This window comes from Motacilla alba, chromosome 2, assembly GCF_015832195.1.
Source record: "Motacilla alba alba isolate MOTALB_02 chromosome 2, Motacilla_alba_V1.0_pri, whole genome shotgun sequence".
Taxonomy (NCBI): Eukaryota; Metazoa; Chordata; class Aves; order Passeriformes; family Motacillidae; genus Motacilla; species Motacilla alba.
In genome coordinates this window covers 2,965,987-2,985,459 of record NC_052017.1, presented here as the reverse complement: position 1 = coordinate 2,985,459, position 19,473 = coordinate 2,965,987, and the positions used below count along the sequence as shown (strand labels likewise).

Here is a 19,473-nt window from a genome sequence, read left to right as displayed (position 1 = left end):
TTTAGTGTCAAGGACTCTATTCTGCAAGGCACAAATACATCCCTGTGGAGCTGACAGGAGGTAACAGCACCCAGCTCCACAGAGGAAGTTTTCAGGATTAGCCCTCTGCTCTATTTTCATATCTGATTAATGACTTATTTGCAGAATCCATACAGGAATTATTTCTCTGCTCAGACATGATCCTTTGAAACAGGAGGGGATTATTTCCTCAGTACATCCCAGGGGTCTCAGACCTTCCCTGACCCACTGAACATGCAAGGAGACCTAGACTGAGACACAAACCCCACTGACATTCAGAGCACTGCCTCTCACCAGACATGGAGTTGATGTTCACATTTTGAGGCCAAAAGCTGCGTAGATCATGCAGTTACAGAATTTCTCTTGTTATGGGCACAGCCTGCTGCAATATGCTGCAATATTAAAATGATGTATGGCAGCCCCCAGATGTGCACAATCCATCACTTTGGATCAGCTCCACTCTGCTGACAGCTGCAAGAATGAGCTGTGCCTCCTTTGGGTGTAAAAAAGGCTGGCCCAGATGCCAAAATCACTTTACCTGCAGCAGTCTAAGCCTTTAGGCTGCCTGGTTTTGCATGGAAGAACAGTATTACACAGGATAATAACTGCACTGGTGAGGTTTGCATTGCAAGGACCCACAAGCTATCCCTTGTACATAAATCTGTGTAAATACAGAGGAAACTACAAGGGGTTGCGCAGGTGTGAAAATTTACATCCCATCTCCCACTATTTGGAAATGAAAGGTCGGGATCAGTCTGTCACTTAGGCTCTCACAGCTACCCACAGAGGAAAGCAGGCCCTAGAGAAGCACCCAGTCCACCTGGCTTTCCCAGGACAAGATGGAATGTTCCCTGGGAAGGTGACTCTCTCCTTCCTGGCTCCTGCTGAATCCCAGCCCACGCTGAACATTTCACTGTGAAATGAGTAAAGTTTGAATTAACCAGTCCCTGGTAATCACACCCAGAGGAAAGGTTCCAAATTCCTCCCTGAGGCTGAGCATTGAGGGCAAAGAAGAGAAATTTCTGAGCTTGGATTTGCACTAATTTTTGCTAAGCATCCCAGGCAGGGGCAGTGGTGGAGAGTGGAGATCAGGAAGGGATGGCTGTGCCTGCATTGTGTCCCTGTGCTCATCCATCTTCCCTGATGTCCAGTGGCACAGGCTCACCTGCTGCCCTCAGTGCACACAGACACGTTCATGCTCCTGCTGGGTGATATAGAAACCTCCAGCTCTGAAAACATCCCTGCCCTCCCAGAGAGGTAAATGTCCCCATCCATCAGGAGGAACTATTCCTTTCTAGTTATCCTCCTTGTCCTGCAAAGTTGCCTTTCTCAGGACAGCTGGGACAGCGACCTGTCCCCTTCTGTCTGTCTAAAGCCCTCCTACAGCCATTCTGATTTGGGGATGCTCTTCTGTCCTCTGCAAACTGCAGTTCTAAAGAATGGAAAAGTCATTTATTAAAAGCATCTTGAGGCTGGAAAATTTTAATGAAAGGAGCTCAGTCAACATATTAACTCAGGGATATTTTTTTTATTTCCTTCCCTCTAACCTCTCTGTCTCGTTTAATATTTTTCTTCTTAAACCTTTCCTTGTTTTTCCTTCTTTCTGCCTGCTCCTCATTAGAAGAAAAGTTACCCAGCTCCTGCGGACTTTGCTCCCCCCCGGCTGCAGTGGGGCAGCAGCGGAGCCATCCAGCTGTGGCCGGGCTCCAGATGTGCGCTCCCCCCGCCCCAGCGCTCCTCACTCACCAGCGGCAGCAGCAGCCAGCGCAAAGTTCGCATCCTCCGCAGCAGCCGCCGGCTCCTGCCGCTGCCTCCGCCTGTTGTGATGCTGCCAAAAGCCGAGGCTCTGCCCGCCCCCACCTGCCCAAGGCCCGCCCCGAGAGCCTCGAAGCTCCCTGAGCATCCCCCCGCAGGATGGGAGCGGAGGGGAAAGGATTCTCCTGTGTGGAAACCCAGGGCACTGGGAATATTTCTCTGTCTGCTCTGGGGTGCCCTGACCCCCAGGGCAGCACTGACTCTGACCCTCATCCATGGAGAAAGTTTCCCAGACTTCAAGATAGACTGGAACCCACAAAAGTGTGAAATGGATTATAGAGAGCAGTGTACGTGAAACACTGGGTGAGAAATTGAGGTTTTGGGATTTTTAGTGTGTTGTGGATGGAAGCAAGATGGAGGGCACAGGGTGTCCTCCTGGGTTTCTTCTTCATGCTTCTTCTTCCTCCTTCTCCATGGGTTTGGGTGGCATTTTGTAATTGGGCAGAAAAGTCCACATTGCTCTGTGGGATCAGTTCTTGGGTTAAAAGGGAAAAGAACCCAGGTGTCAGTTCTTAATTGGACAGTTCAGTCTTAAAAGACCTTGGAACAAGAGATTGTTGGCCATTTTGTGCCTTGCTGCCAAACTCATGTTTGTGAGACTGTTTTACTGATAAGAAATAAGAAACACTTGAGTCCAAACATGAAACTACCGTCTCAAGTGTCTTCAATCCAGACCCAGAGAAACCAATACCCCGGGGATTTTGGATTCACCTCCGTGCATCTCTCTGGTGTAAAATGATGAACATGTCCCAGAAAAAAGCAAAGCAGGGAGCTGGGACACCAGTGTGGGTTTTGGGGTGGTTTTGGAAGCAGAAATTCTCTGTGCTGCATTCACCACACCTGGTTTTCCTAGGAGTTGGGAAAAAAAAATTAAGTCTGATTTTGACTTTTTCCCCATCTGTAATGGATAACATAAAACTGTGGCCACTTTCTGACTGGGTCTGGCAGCGTAGGATTCCCTTTGGGACTCTTAGAGATGGAGTTTCTGGGTTTTGGCATCCCCCTCCTCTCAGATGGGAAATCTTGTGCAATGACAGAATTTCCTCCACAACTTGAACAAGATCTTTTTGGCCCTTGTGTCACAAAGATGTCTTGGGTTCAGGTTTATTTCTTGGTGCTAAGAAAGATCAAGCTTTTCTTGCCTGGAGATTAGATTTTTGAGGGGGAAAAAATTGCCAGGTTCTTAGGACCTAGGCACCAGCTCTGGCTTTTTCCCCTACTAAATATTGCACCAAGATATTTTCAGGACCTGAGAGAACCAAAATTATGAACATGGTAAAAGCAGTTTTCCTTGATAAGACTGAAGTGCTGTTTCATATCCTGTTTATCATTCACTAGTTCCCAGTGGTGTTAAGCACACGAGTTCTGTACAGCCAGGGGAGATTCAGGGCTGGCTGAAGTTACCCCAAAATAGGCATTCAATGCCATAGAAATATTTATTTCTGCAGCTTTGTCCATAGGTATACAGCTCTCCTACAAGTCCTGTGTCTGGTTTTCCAGCTCCACCTAAATATTTCAGATATACAATACATAACATTTGTAACCAAATTCTCATTTAATCTGCTCTTTTCTATATTTGGCTTTCATTACTGTAAAATGGCACCTGATCCCTGACCTGCACAGCCTCAGATGTTACTCCAAAAATCAGATTTGTGAGAAAATAAAGAGATTAAAACTTTGGAAAAAAAAAAAAAAAGTCCGATTTTGACTTGTTCCCCATCTATAATGGATAAGTTAAGACTGTGACTGTGGTTGTGATATTTTATGAAAATCCCTTTGCTAGGATTTTCTTCTCCTGAGAAGCTGAAGGGCCTCAGCTTCAAGTGTAAACAATTTGTTCTCTGCTGCTGTGGGATGCAGCAGGTGCTTCCTCCATTGGTCAGTGTGGGATGTTTCTGCTTGGTGGCCAATCCAGGAGGCAGCAGCTCTCAGACTCTCTGGGGGTCACAGAACTTTGTTATTCATTCCTTTCTATTCCTGTCTCGCCTTCTGATGAATTTTTCTCTCTGTTCTTTGTGGTATAGTCATAGCGTAGTCTTTTTTAATGGAATATATATCATAATATAATAAACCAGCCTTCTGAAATAGAGTCAAAATCTCTCCTTCACTTCACCAAGTCCTGACTGCCCTAAAAACCCACAGTAATAGTGACCACTCACTAGTCAGCAAGGTGGTTCCTGTCACACTGGAATAATTTTTAGGATCCCATTACAAGGCAGGCAATGCTGCCAGGCAGTTCCTACTTGTAACACAAAGAAAAATGCAAAGTGCAGACCTCCCAAACATCCCCAGGACAGGAACAGTTCATAATCCCTACTCAACTTTTTTCAACCAACTCAAATATCCAAGATCAGAGAATAATAGAATAATTTGGATCAGGAGACAGAGCTCTGGCCCCAACCCTCTCCCCTCACAACTCAAATGTCATGGTCAGGAATTTGTGTTTCAAAGGGAATCGCTCTCAGGAGCCACACTGTAAACACAAAAATGCCACTGAAGGAACATGTGTGGCATTCCAGCCTCCAACATTTCACCTGAATTCTATTATTTAATGCCTTGAAGGTCACTTAAATGAGGGGTTTTAGGTCATCACAACCAGCTTGGAGAAAACCCAAGTGTGAACAGGGTTTTTTTTGTAATTTTTTTACATAGTTTTTTGGCATGAGTATTTGCAGGCAGTTTTCAGGAGAAGGCATTGCCTGATGGAGCAGACCTGGTCTCTCAATATTTGCTTTCTCATACATTTTCTCTCCTCCATCTGCCTTTCCTATCTCATCTCCAGCTGATCAAAAAAGCAGTCCACGTTCCCATCCTTGAGATTTAAATTAATTACCTGGAAATTCCTCTTGTAAGAATATTTTTCCATCCTAATAAGGAAATCAAGCCTGTTTTTATTGGGTTTTTGTAACATCTCACTGTAGTTAATGTTATAAACCTCACCTACATTAAAGTCTCTGATTTCCTCAGTCTTCTCACATCCCTTCATTACTTTAAACAGATCCTTAAAACCTTATTTAGTCTAAAACCTAATTTATATTCATCATATTAGTTTGCTTTATTCATTTTACTCTTTGTTGTTTCTCTGTATGTACCCCAAGCTCCAATAATGAAAAAACGAAGGAAAAAACACACATACTTATTTATCATAATATTTTCATATGCTCTGATGCATTTTTCTACTTTTTGTCACAAAATAGGTCCTTGCCTGATAAACTGCCTCTAACTAAGCATTAATATTTTATTTTCTCTGAGAATTACAGGATAACTCATCAAAGATAAGAACCACCTTTGTTTTCCTGCTGCTCCACAACATCAGCCTGGGCTCAGAATTCAACAGATGTGCATAAAAACCTCCTCTTGTTAACAACAAAAGCCATTGTGTTGGTATGAAACCTAATCAATGAGGCAACAGACCTGAGATTCCTCCTAATCCCCCTCATGGATAGTCTGAATCAATTGGTGCCATTTAATGAAAATTACTTGACATTTGCTGAGCTGCTGAGCACCTTTGTGGAAGCTGGAGAATGGGGTTTCGATACCATATGTTGCCTGAAAATGGGTTTTTCGTAATAAAAACCTTCCTAAAATCACCTGAATTTCTTCCAGCAGCGCTTCAGGCTGGAAAATAGGGTACCCCAGCCCTACCCTGAAGCATGAGCCATCAGCCAGAGCATAAAGGTGAATTAATTGACATTTCCAAAGAATCTTTTGACAAATCGGACTAAAGATGCAAAACGGAAAGCCCTGGGATTATGAGAAGGAGGCTGCAATTACAGAGAGTACATAATTCAGTGCTGAGGCAGAACACGGTGTTACTGAGAAACATATTGTGACTTTAATTAACAGCAAAACTTCACGGTCTTTAGAAAAAGGAGGGTATAAAAAAAGGCTGGAGGTTTTATTCCTGACAGCGATCTCTGTGGGGTGTTTGAGACAGAGGGGTGAGAGCAGGAAAATCAAACAACTGAAGGCAAAAGGCTGCGTTTGAGATACTAAAAAGGGAAGGCACTAAATATCAGACAAGTGCCTGGAGCTGCATGAGGGTAATTTGTCCAGTTCTCTCTAAGCCCTCCCCGTGTTATCTCCTCACTGTTTTTCTTGGATAAAATTGACTCCTGCCATGTCCTGGGGCTCTGACTCCATATGTGCCCATATTCTGTTACTGTTCCATTGCCTGGCCCCAGGGACACCTCAGAAATAAAGACAGAAATTACAGACCCTTGGATTACATGGGTTCTGTCCTACCTGTTTGAGCTGTAAACTTAATTTCACCCAAGTATCTAAAGCACTTTGTGAATTTGAAAAACATGCCTGATTTGTACTCATCTTCCACAAACATATTATTTAACTATTTTAAAAATAAACTCCTTTAATCTTTGCAGCATGGAAAAACAAATCTGTCAGTGATCCCTTCTCTACTGCCATTGTATTTTATTCAAGAATAAGCAAGGTTTTTTTCCCAACCTAAGGGAAGTTGCTTTTCCCAGTGACACACAATGAAATCTTCATTCCTATTAATAGTCTCTAAAGAGCTGACAGACCAGCTGTTCCTGTCTCAGAAATTGTTTAATGCATTGTATTATTCATTGGTTTTCTTGCTTTCCTCTGGCCAATTCAACTCGATTTCAATTCTGTTTCTTTTCCAAGAGAAGGAGAACAACCCTGAATTTTATTCAGTAAAATGCAGGTTTAGACTAAGTTTGCTTCCTTTCTAAGGGCCAAGAAAATATTCGTGTTTCTCCTAGGTATAGACTGAGCCTATAAAATCGAATTTGGGTAAACAGGAATAACCTATTTTTAACAAAGAAGTCTAGTTACTAACAGAAGTCTAGTTACTGGTGCGTACTGGTCTTTGCTTCTTTTATGTTTAAAAGAGAGAGTCATGGAATTCCAGGATGGTTTGGTGTCTTGGTTTGAAGAGACAGGTGTCTGCTAAGGAAGGCAGGAGCCTCCCCTGAAATGGAAAATGGAAACCCCCTGCCTCTGAATTATTATAATTTTGAAATTAAGGGGCTCTCAGGAAAAAATATGGGAATAGGAATAACAGTTCCTAAATAGGGAAACAATTAAAATAAAATATATTTTTAAAAGTGCAGTAATAGAGAACACCCCTGCCAGAGTCAGAGCAGGAGCTGAGCCCCTGTGGGTCAGGGTGGTGGCAGCAGTGCCATTCCATGGTGGCTCAGCCCTCCTGCAGTGCCAGCTGTGGTTCTGCTGGAGCAGGGATCCTGCACAAGGCTGGAGTTTTCCTCTGCAGCTCCAGGGCTGCTGGAGATGGGCCTGCTCTCCCTCTGGGAATGCAGGGCAGGAGAAAGCTGCTCCTCTGGGAATGCAGGGGGCAAAGGCTGCTGTGCTGTCCCAGGCTCAGATTGGATCCAGGTAGGAATGCTTGGCTCCTGGCCTGGGCGCAGCATCTCCCCATGGGATGATGGAATTTGATCAGCCATGCAGGGACACTCAGTGGCCATGGACAGCAGAGATCTCCTGGAGGGAGGATTGGCTGTGGGAGAGATAAACAAACTGCCCCATGAACAGCAGAGAACTGCCCCAGCTCTGACAGATGGCAATGGAATGCACACCCCCTGCCACATCTTGCAACCTAATACATTTGGGTTGGGAGGAATCTTAAAACTCATCTCATTCCACCTCCATGCCATGGGCAGAGACACCTTCCATTATCCCAGGTTGTTCCAAGCCCTGTCCAGCCTGGCCTTGGACACTGACAGGGATCCAGGGGCAGCCACAGCTTCTCTGGGCACCCTGTGCCGGGGCCTCCCAACCAAAAGGACATCTTTTTTCCATACTTTTCCCTTTTATTATCCCATTTTCTCCAGTGAGACTGCAGAGGGGACTCACCTCAGCCCCCTACAGCAGTACTCATCTCACCCAATCTCAGACATTGAGAATGTAAATGTGAACTGATTATTCTGGGTTATTTTCACAGTCACAGGCACTGCTGAATGCAATGTGCCTCACAATATTTGGATGTCTGTGGAGGACTCAATAATAATTTCCTCAGGGTGTCCTCCTCTCCACCACCATCTCTGAAAGGAGGGAAGGATGAGAGCTCAGCTCTGGATGTTTGCTTGGGGGGGTGACATTCCATGCACTTCACACATCGGGTTATGAATACCTAATGCAGGCTGGGTAAGCTGGAAAAGTGAACTCCCACTGTGGTTAATCACCAGCCTAAGGTAATTAGTCAGTTTGCCCTTCATGTTCCTGTTAGAACCTCCTTTGTGCTGTGCTGTGGTAAGAGAGCCTGAGTCCAAAGCCATCCTGTCTCTTTTAGTGACCTCAAAGGCAGGTGTGAGGTTGAGTTTGTTAAAGACTAAATTTAGAAACTTAGACAGCAACATGTCAGTGTCCAGATGCAAACTGGATGTTTCAGCATGCTTTGGGGTCAATAATCACCTAAAAGGGAACTTTTTAGTCCATTGAATGGTTCTTCAGGGTAGAGTATTGGCCAAGATCTTGCATAAATTAACGCAGTTCAAGGCTCAGTTGTGCTTCCCAATAAGAGGAGACCATAACCAATAAAGATCCTTTACAATATAATATAAACATCTGTGGTTTTAATTATTTGCAGTGAGGGGTCAGAAGTTAGACCAGGCTCTGCCCTGTGGGCCCTAGCAAAGGCACAGGAGGAATGGGCAGGAACTGATGCCCAAGAAGTTCCACCTGGACATGAGGAAGAACTTCTTCCCTGGGCAGTGACCAAGCCCTGGATTGTCCAGACAGGGCATGGAATACCCCCCACTGGAAATATTCAGAAGCAATCTGGGCACAACCCTGAGTAACCTGCTCTGGAGGGCCCCACTGGAGCGGGAGGTTGGACCACGCACCCCCAGTCTCCCTTCCAGCTTTCCCCAGTTTGTGATTCCCTGATTTAACACTCTCAGGAGCTGCCATCTGTGACACAGGGACACTGAAGGCTTGGTAGGTGGAGGCTGCCTGGGCAAATGGAACCAGATTCCCTTGAGTGGAGAAATGAATCAAGCCCTGAAATCAAATAAGATAAATCCCAGCCAGACCAGATATCTGATTTTGGCTGACTTTTCACATTCATCTTCAGTAAGAGGAATCCGTTGCCATGTGTTTCTCAAAGATGAATTGAATTGCAAAGCCTGGCTTCCTTTATCAAAACCTATTTTCCTTTTTACCTAAACTCCTTACCTAAACCTATTGTCCCCACCATCCCAGACTGTTTTTCCTCAGCACACAGAGCTTCTTGTGTAGTTGTATCATCTGGTGGAAGATTTCACTTCCTCTATTTAAAGTAAATTCTTTAGTTTCACATAGAGAAAAAAAAACCCAGTCTTTTGCTGAGGGGAGATTATCATAAGATGTTTGTTTCTTGCTTGTTGTATTTCTGCATATTACAATGAACCACACACCTAAATCTTCCATTATTTATGGGTGGACTCACAGTAAGAAAGGATTTATGTCTGTGACTTTGCAAGCAGTTTGTGACCCCCTTATTAAAGAGATCAGAACATGTAAAGAATCACAAAGTTCATCCTTGAGTTTTCTGGGTGGGGTAAAACACCCATTTTTAAGAGAAAGCAGTTCCTGTGGTGATTTTAAAGATAGATATCAATACAAACACGATTTGAAACTACTCTGGGAGGGAAGGCAATAAAAAAGTAGCTTTGTGACAAGAGCTGATTCAGGAGATCTGTGGGATCTCCAGAACTTTCCTGTTGGTGGGAAGCCAGAGTGCTGTGCTGCCAAAAATTATGGAAGATCAGTTGTTTCTGTGCCTTCCAGTTCCCCTTAACCGTTAGGAAATGTGCTCAGCTCTGTTACTGATGAGACAAATCTTTCTCTGAGCAATGAACAGAAGACTTTTTCCACCACTGTTTTCTCTAAAAAACAGCAATAAAGTTCTTGGTGTGTTCCACTTCGTCCTGTCATTCAAAAGAACCTTTTTATCATTTCTCGCTAGAGTCTCAGCTTTGTGGAAATATCCCACTTTGCTCAGTTTAACCCAAACCCCAAAAAGTTGGGAAGGGCCAATCCCTTCATAGTCATGGGACAGTGTAAACAGAGCCATCTAAGAGGACAATTAGCTAAAGACTGATTGCCTTTGGATTAGCTAAAGATTGCACACAGAGCAAGACTGCAAGATGTAAACACTCCATTTTTCTTAAATACCTGGTATTTAGTGGTTTTATTACCTGTTATTAGTGGTTTTGGTTTATTAATTTGAGATTTTGTTAATTTTGAGATTTTTTGGTTAATTACTAATGTATTTACTTTTTGCTGTGAGATAGGATTAGGAGAAAGCTAAAGTAGGTTTAAAAATTTAAAAGGGTATAAAGAAAAATGTATTAATAGTAACTAAAAGAAAGATTAATAATTAGAATAAAACTTTTAGACTACTTCTCTTTTTTTAGTAATTTTTTTCTCACTGATAATGTAGAACCAAAAAAAAAAAAAGAAGAAACAAACCTAAAATTTTACAAAGTTTACTTTTTTAAGAATAGTCTTTCATTTACTTAGGGAGAGAGGTTTAGTTTACTTAGGGAGAGATTTTTTTATGAAGAGTAGTAAAACCATGACATTTAAAAAATAATATAAAATATCTAAATAGAAGTAAATACAGACACAAGTCTGATGTATTGTCAACCATCTTTCCTCACTGATTAATTCATTCATCCATTCATCCCTGATCCTAGAAAGAATAAGGTTCTTCTCTCCTTCTTCAAGTTTTTTGTGGTATATATGTACACCTGAAATTCACAAGCCATACTTTTATTTATAATGAAAGAAGAAAAGAGGACATGCTTAAGCATGTCTTTTTCATGAAAATTTCCTGATTTTTATTTTACCATTTACTAACTTTCATTTTAACATTAGGCCAACCAGATCCTTTATGCAACTGCATTCATTATAAAAGGAATGCAATGCATAAATCCTTTATGTGATCTGCTCATTGGAGACTCATTCTGAGTGCTGGCGCTCAGGAGAATGAGAGAAAAAGGAAATTATAACAGGAACCAAAATCTTTGTGAGCTCAAGGCCAAGTACTGCAGGTTGTACATCGGGGAAAATAATTGATTCAATTTCTGAGAGGGCAAAATGTTGTAACTAAAGATTTCTGAGTCAGAACCCTCACATGAGACAGAGTCTTGTCTTACAGGGACGAAACTTTGTGGTAGGTCTTCCAGCTCAAGCTGTGGTCATCAGAGCACTGATATTTGCCCAGAAATGTGATTACCCAATCTCTGGCATTAAAATCAAAACCAAAACCAGGGAATTCAACCACAAAGTGATTTTGGTTTTGTTTTTTTAGAGAACAGTGCAATAGTGAGTGTATTACAGAATTATAATCAGAGAATGAGCCTACTTCATACATTATTGTGTTGAATAATGTGAGAAAATTCTTCTTGCAAAAACCCCAATGAAAACAGCTGGGTGAAAACCACATCAGCCTTAGGACTGATCTGTACTGAAAAACTCACAAACAGAATGTACATAAAAACTAACTCAGGGTTACAACTGATTTACACCCAGGAGAGCAGGAATAAATAAATGTTTCATGAAGCACCAACAGGGGAAACTTTGAGATTTAGAGCCTTTGCCTATTCAAAGATCCTATTGTGTTAAATTCTTTTATTTGTCAAAAATTGCTTTTATTTTTAAAGACAGTTTTGTTTGCTTTCCTCTTCTTTCTCCAGCAGTATGTCAAAAACTGTAAGAAAAGCTCTGGAATTATAGCAGTCAGGCCAGAAAACATAAACTCATATATTTCCTCTTGAAAAGGGATAATTCCATTTATATTTTTAACAGAGAGTTTTCCGTGCTGAGCAGTTTGTCATTTCTACACATTCACTGATCTCCTTTTCCTGGTAGTTGATTTTGTATAAAGAGATTTTAATTCTCCCAGATGAATAATTTGGAAAGTTGATGAATAATTCTTGCATACTGACAAAATAACTGTGACTTGAAGCTTCACGCATGTGGTACCTTTATGTGCTCTGATCACACCAACTTTGCTTATGCTTTTGGCTTCCTGGTGCAAAAATTATAGTAATTATTTCAATACACGGCCTTTTTTTGAGTGTGTGTGAGATCATGAAAGTGGCTATTTCCCTGAGTTTTCTTCTCTCCCAGGGAAAATAACTGTGAAAAATGAAATCAGAAAACAGGATCACAAAATCCCTGCAATAGTGATGGTGAAAAAATCCTCCAATCTGTGAGGAGAGTCAAGATTTACACACAGGGCAACTGAAACATCGGAAATTCAGGATGGTGATGGTGCAAACAGATTAAAGAATGAAATCAGACACTATCCTTTACAAATACCTCCTTTTAGCAGCAGTCAATATCAATTTCTAGGGCCAAATGGATCAACAGGAATCCAAAATGTGACCCGTTGAGCCTAAATCGTTGTGCTGAAAGCAACTGAATGGAAGAAGTCACAAAACCATTCTCAGATTTGGCCCAGAATATTTTTCAGGAGCTGCTGAGCTGCAGATTTGCTGGAAATCAGCCAGGTATTCTTGGAAGGATCACTGCATGTTTGTGGTGCTCTTTTACCTTTTTGCTGCAGACACTCTCAGAGCGGTTTTCATGTTCTAAAGCTTTAAAAAGCAGGAAACAAACAAAAAAAAAAAACCCTCACCCAACAACCATCAAACCAATTTATGTTCTCATTTTAAACACTTCAGGACTGGAAGGTTGATTCTGCTATTGGAATAAAAGTTCTTGGAGCAATAATGTTTTATTGTAATGGTTGCCATTAAGAGACCCTGATTTTTTCTCCGAGATGTTATTAAGGGAATAACAACATAACAACACTCCTATTTACACTTGCTGCTGGATCTAATTCTGGCTGGAAAAAAAAACAGCAAATCAAATTACACAGAGGTAGAAGGTGGGCGAGGATGAATGAAGAAAGCAACGTGGAGTTTTCCACATTGGCAGTTTATTCCTGGAATTGCTTTTCGGGCAGGGAGATGAATCCTGAAAAGAGCCATGATTACATCCTTGGCCTGAGCACACATCCCCAGAGCTCTTCTTGGAAGCTTCAGCACCTCAATTCAGGTTGAAACGAGGTGATTGGTGGGTTATTTCTGCAGCTCCTATTACAAGAGGTATAAACTATCAGCTGCAAATAAAATTCTCTTCCCAAAGGGACAAAAACAGCTCCCATGGCCTCTGCTAATTAATAGATGGCAGGGAGCTTGGCATGGAGGGCTTAAATGTTTCCTCCTAATGCAGGGCTTGTTATTATTGTTTCTCCTCCTGACAGGGAAGGCTTATTATAGTCGAAAAGCTACCAAGGTAGAATCACCATAATTAAAAAGACATTTCATGGAACACGAGGCAGCAAAAGCGAGATTGTTCTTTTTTTTCTGCTGGCTAAATGTGAAAATACTTTGTGGCCTGAGGTTCTTTCATACTGGAGGTGAGACAGTGCTGTTGGTTGGGAAGAAAGAGGAAAAGAGTGTGGAAGTCCAGGCACCACAGAACTGAGATTTTTGAAGTGGAGGAGCAGAAATGATTGGTTTTCCATCTTGCTGTTCTTTCTTATAAATGGAAAAGATATTCAGGCTGGCTTGGTTGGGTTTCTTCTCTTTCAACACACCACTGAACCAAAAAACCCCAAATCTCAAGCAAGTATGAATAGTGTGCTTAGGTTTTATGAAATCTCCATTTTTTAAGTGAAGTTCATGGAAAATCCCAAATTTCCTGAGGTAACGTGGTTAGTATCAACACTGTAAAAAAGAAACCATCCTTGAAACCCTCTCTGATGTTTTTGTCACCTTAATTTATCTCCTTATTTCTCTACAAAGCTAGAACAGGTAAGGAGGGACCAAACATTGAAAAGTGTTAGAACATAAATGCTACATTTATGTCAAAACAGAGGCAAGTCAAGCCCTTGGAAAGGTGTTTTGAGCTAAGAAAAGTGCAAGAAAATCGATGATTTATTAGCATTCAGACCTTAATAGAAACCACATGGACAGATTTTACGTCTTCATTAAAATCGTCCCCTTCATAATGGAATCCATACAGAAATGTGGGTACCTCGAGAAATGTCTGTGTAATGCACATTTATAAACTGGGCAAATGTTTGCACAAAGCCAACTCTTTAAAGGACTGCTGCTGCATAAATTTAAATGAGAATCCCATGACAAATAACAGACAAAATGAAGTCAGAAATAAAAGAATCCTAAATAATGTTTGGGGTTTGTTCTTGGGTTTGTTTTTTTTTTTTTTTTTTTCTTGTGTTTTTTTCTTTTGTTTCGGGTTGGGATTTTCTTTGAGCAGAGACAATTACCTTATATAAAAAAAATACAATTAGGTTTTATTGTTCTGGGCTTCTGAGAAAGGGTAGAACATCCCCAAAAAGTGTTTGCTCACACTTTGAATACAACATTTGCAACCAGACCAACAAGGTGATATTTGGGGAGACACTCTGTGATCTCTGCATTGCTCATAACTGTGCCTCAAAGTATTATTGTCATTCCCATGGAATATCCAAAACTAGACCTGAAGGCAGTGGAAATTGGTTATTTCCTCATGGAATCACAAATTCTTGAAGCAGAATGCCACCAGATAAGGCAGTCTGTAATTATAAATTAGGTGTCCTTTCATTCTCACTCCACTTCAAAAACAATCCTAATCTGTTTTTTAAAATTAGTTCAAAATTTTTCCAAATAGGTCTAACTTTTTCCTCCCCAAAATGCCATGATTTTATGTGTGTGATTTTTATGAGGGTTTTTTTAATACAAAAAAAGTTTAAATGCTTTACTGAAACCCTCCAAGACAAAACAAAAAATAAGTTATTTCTACATTGAATCTGATAAAAAAATCCTTTTTTCTTTTCCCCAGTCAGCTACTTAAAGAATAATTCATGTGCCCAAGGATGAACATCTGGCCTCATTTGAGGTTTTTGGGGACATTCTGCCTGGTCTTCAGCTGCTGCTCCAGGAAGACAAAATCTGTGAGCAAAATAGCTCACAAAACAGCTCTGCGAACAGTGATATGGAGCATCTGAAAATGAAATCCTTCTGTGAACACTTAAATGGTTTCATGGAGGATGAAACGTGTGATTTCTGTATATCTGTGCATCCTCAATGGATTTCGTCTCCAAAAAAATTGAAATCCAATGTCCCACTTCAGTCACTCTTGAGAAAGTGACAGTCTAGATGAAATAATAAAAATAAGGTTTTATAGAGTGGAGCATGAACTCTTCATGACTTTTTATTGTGCATGAACAGTGCATGAGACCAACACTTAGAAAACACAGAAATCACATGATAGTTCAAATTTTCTGGCTTATTTTCGTTAAAAAAATAAAGAAAATCCTTCACTGTTTCCACTAATCACAGATCTACCTTCATTATTCTGGACCTAAAAGATCTGAACACTGAGTAAAAGGTGATTATTTTATACCCTGCTGGCAGAGAAAAAGATCACATAGCACTGTTGTACATGTCAGTAAATAAAGCTTTGTCTGTCAACAGTAATTTAGAGTTTGGTCCTCACATTTTTATAGTTTTTCTTTGAAATGCAACTCTCTGGAATATATTAATATTCTTATGAGAATCTCTAGCCCTCGGAGACATCAATTATCCCTTTCAAAACTCTGGAAAAAAAAATAAAAGGACCTGTAGCTACAATATGCTAACAATACAACCCTTCCCAAAAGACCAAGCCCTTTTCTACCCTTGCTAGATTCACATCCTGTTGGTTCTTGGCTTCTTTTCTCTCTGTCAGGGTTGGGATTGAAAGTGTTTGAGATAGTATCTCATGTTTAGACTCAGGTGTTTATTATTTCTTATCTCTATTACAGTCTTACAAGCTGTGAGTTTTGTAGTATTTCACTAATAAGGTATAACAACTACCCACTGCCCTAAAACTTCTATCTTTTTTTTTATATTTATTACTATATTCTAACTTTAAACTTCAAGTTTTTTGCTACATGACATTACACAATTCTAATTAAACCACACACCTATAATCCTTGTTTTATCATTCAATTTTAGAAGCTTTCTCTACAACCTCAGATCAGCTATAGAATTCTCTTATATGTCTACATCTTTCATCACAGAAAATTTAAAATTCTCAGTATCCAAGATTCTAACATTCCAAAGAGTTTCCTGGCAGAATTTTCAACTCCCTCCTCTCTCTCTCCCTGGCTGTGTGGCGCTAGATGGAGCTGCAGACCTGCTGGAGGCTCCGTGCTCCATCCCTCTCCTGTTGCCCGCAGAGGGACCCCGAGCTCTTCGCATCTCCCACCAGCCCATCCCAGACAAAATTTGGGATTTGGAGGCATGGCACAGGAAGTGGCTTTGATTCCGTTCCTCTGATTTATGGTTGTATCAAAGGGGAATTTTATTTATTTGTTTATTTTTTTATCTGGGTTTTGAGAAATGTGAATTTTTGGAACTAGGTGGAGATGGGATGGTCAAAGGTGCACAGCAAAGAGTCTGGGAATGTTTTTGTGCTGTGGTTTAACCAACCCGGCAAATAAGGACAGGTTCTGACCCCCTCCTTCCCCTGAGATGGGAAGAAGAATCAGGAGAGTACGAGCAAGAAAACTCATGGGTGGAAAAAAAATGATGGTTTAATACCAGGAAAAACAAAAGACTCACACACAAGCAATCCAAACAAGGAATTCATTCCCTGCTCCCCATGGGCAGGCAGGGGTTCAGCCACCCCTGGAAAGCAGGGATCCATCAGGTGTAACAGTGGCTTGAAGGCAAACATCATCACTCAAAATTCCCTTTCTCCTTGTCCCCCAGGTCTATATGCTGAGCACGTTATAAGGTGTGGAATATCCCTCAAATCAATTTGGATCAGCTGTCCCAGCTGTGTCACCTTAAACCTCTTGTGGACCCCACACCTCCTCACTGGGTCAGAGACATGCAGAAAAGGCCTTGATGGTGTTACACTCAGCCATAACAAAAACATCCCTGTGTTACCACAGCCCCACAGCAGAAAGAAAATGAAAGCTGTTTCACCCAGACCCTGTGGAAACCCATGAGCCTATTGAGGAGAAGGCAATAGCAATGCTCTGCAGAGATGCAACCTAGTCTCCATGCATTCCCCACATAGGATAGGGTGAGGAAAAAGGCTTCTCCCATGGTGCTCTGCAGCACTATGTTAATTTGTCCCCTTTCTGTCCTCCCCATTGGCCCGTTGGCCTTCCCTACCCCTTTTACCCTTATATGTTCATGTTCTAGTAAGTTCTCCCTTCCCTGTCTTCCCATTGGTTTGTGTAACTCCGCCCATCTACCCTGGCATTCCCTATTGGTCCCTTCCCAGTGCACCGCCCCTGAGTCCTCAGACCATTGGATCCCTGATGCTCTGCTCTGCCCCCTCTTTCCCTGGATTTATACCCTGGACCCTTTTTGTCTTTGGCCCCTGGATCTCTTCAGTGTTGGACCCCAATAAGCCCTCGTTGGACCACAATAAACCATTGTTGGACCCCAATAAACCCCGTTGGATCTCCATGCCTGGACCCTCTTGTGCCTTCACTGCCGAGCTGCTGCGTGTGTGTGTGTCTGGGTCTGTCTGTCTGTCTGTGTGTGCTGGTGCTCTCATGGCTCCTGCCCGATCGCACAAGATGCTCTTGGGGAAGGTTGCATCCACCACCACTGTGGACCCAACACCCTGTGCTGAGCATGGCTTTGGAGTGCTTTCCCCAGGTCATGGATGCAGGTGGGAATGCAAAGACAGGGTTGCTGAAGCTCACAGAATTCCCAGAATGGCCAGGTTGGAAGGGACCTTCAAGATCATCAAGTCCAGCCGAGCCCCAACAGCTCAACTCAACCCTGGCACCCAGTGCCACATCCAGGCTTTGTTAAACACACCCAGGGATGGGAACTCCACCACCTCCCCGGGCAGCCATTGCAGAGCTTTATCACTCTTCCTGGGAAAAGCTTTTTCCTGCTCTCCAGCCTGTATTTGCCTTGGTGCAGCTCGAGGCTGTGTGCTCTGGTTGTGTCAGCACTGCCTGGAGAAAGAGCCCAGCCCCAGCTGAGCACAGGCACCTTTCAGGAGCTGCAGAGAGTGATGAGGGCAGCCCTGAGTCTCCTTTTCTCCAGGCTGAGCACCCCCAGCTCCCTCAGTGGTTGCTCTCAGGGTTTGAGAAGCTGCATTTTGCAGAAGCACAGGTGACAGATGGATCCCTCCTCACTGCTTCCCACCACCAATGTGGCTGTGGGGACAGCCCTGAGATGCCATCCCAACACCTCTGATACTCCATCCTCTCTTCTCCCTCACTTTTCAGCAAGTTACAGACCCAGCTCATGTCGTCTAATGCTCGCCCTCATCTCCTTTGCCTGTGCAAAGGTCTCCTGAAATTCCAGATGCTCTCCCAGACAAATTCTGAACCATCCCAGAACGGTCCCATTCCAAACCAAAATGTTTTATTGATCTTGGCTGCTCATCCTTTCTGGATTTCTTGGCATGTAGTTAAGGGAACTCGATAGGAGATGGAGCAGCTTCAACAGGGGACCCACAAGGTGACCCATGCTGTCAGGTACCATCCTAATAACACTATGCATGATGATAATAGTATCCAAAATGGTTATTCTGCAGCAATTTTAAAAGTGTATTACCCATTTCCAGGGCAAATTAGGCAGATGTGTTTTCTCCTTATCAGCATGGGATTAGATTTAATGCCCCAAGCCATCCATATACCTTGTATCGATCATTATCTAGAATTTAAGTTATATAAAATATGCCTCTGTGCATTTTCATCCAATTTTAGACACATATTTGTTCATATTTGCCTTCCCTTGAAAATTAAACTCTGCCATGTTTGCTGCCCATTCAGTCACTAATTAGTTAAGAGAATTAATTGACTCTACTGCTCTGTCACTCTCTGAAAGCCAGACAAATATGACAGCTCTTAGGGGAAAACTAGTTTTTCTTTTCATCTTTATTTAGAGTGATTCCAGTTTAATTTTTGCATTAATGTGTAGGAATCCTCCTCTTGTAGCGCTCAGGCCATTTTTTTTCCTCTGAGTTCATCTGCAACAGGTGCCTGCCTTGATGAGGTGTGGCTTTGAGAAGGGCAGATTTGAGAGCAGCTGCCTCACGTGTCCATAGTCTGCTTCTGATGGCAACATGAAGACCTGACCTTGGCTAGCAGCAGGATTGCTTCTGGATTTAATGGAGCAAAGCCTGGAAAGGGAGGTGGCACCTTTCATTAGAGTGGCAGACACGAGGGGGAAAAGCAAAGCACAATCTTTTCTTCTGAGAAAGCAGAAGCCACAATGTTCCACCTAAGCTGAGCTTGGGGAGCTGCTCCATGTTCAATTTTGTGCTGATCAGGCAGAACATGAGTAAAAATGGGACCTTGGGAAAAGAGAAAAATCATTATTGGATGTGTTAATATTTCTTTATTCACTCGATGATTAATTAAATGTCTGGAATTTTATTTCCCCCATAAAAACCTTTTTTTTTTTTTGTTATCTATTTGGGACAGATGATGTCATTAATCTATTGAAATCAGCCTAATGTTGGTCTATAGGCTGGGCCACCAGGACTGGTTTGTACCAATCCAAGTGGTATTTACATTCCTGGGATGAAAGTCCTTTGGACAAGGAAATAATGGATCCTAGAAACAAAAGTTCTGTAGGGAAAAGAAAAGGAGAAAAGGAAAGGGAAAAGGGA

At 42.1% G+C, this 19,473-nt stretch overlaps 1 protein-coding gene across 1 annotated transcript in view; it reads right to left on the bottom strand.

The window, feature by feature from the left end:
- LOC119698318 (vasoactive intestinal polypeptide receptor 1-like) overlaps positions 1 to 17,304 on the bottom strand; it is a 43,319-nt gene extending 26,015 nt beyond the window's left edge. Inside the window, exons 1-2 of the mRNA XM_038130086.1 lie at positions 17,190 to 17,304; positions 1,765 to 1,958 (exon numbers count right to left, since the gene is read on the bottom strand). Of these exons, the coding sequence (XP_037986014.1) occupies positions 1,765 to 1,958; positions 17,190 to 17,304 (309 nt within the window). The remainder of the gene's footprint in view (positions 1 to 1,764; positions 1,959 to 17,189) is intronic.
- Positions 17,305 to 19,473: the final 2,169 nt, after the last annotated feature.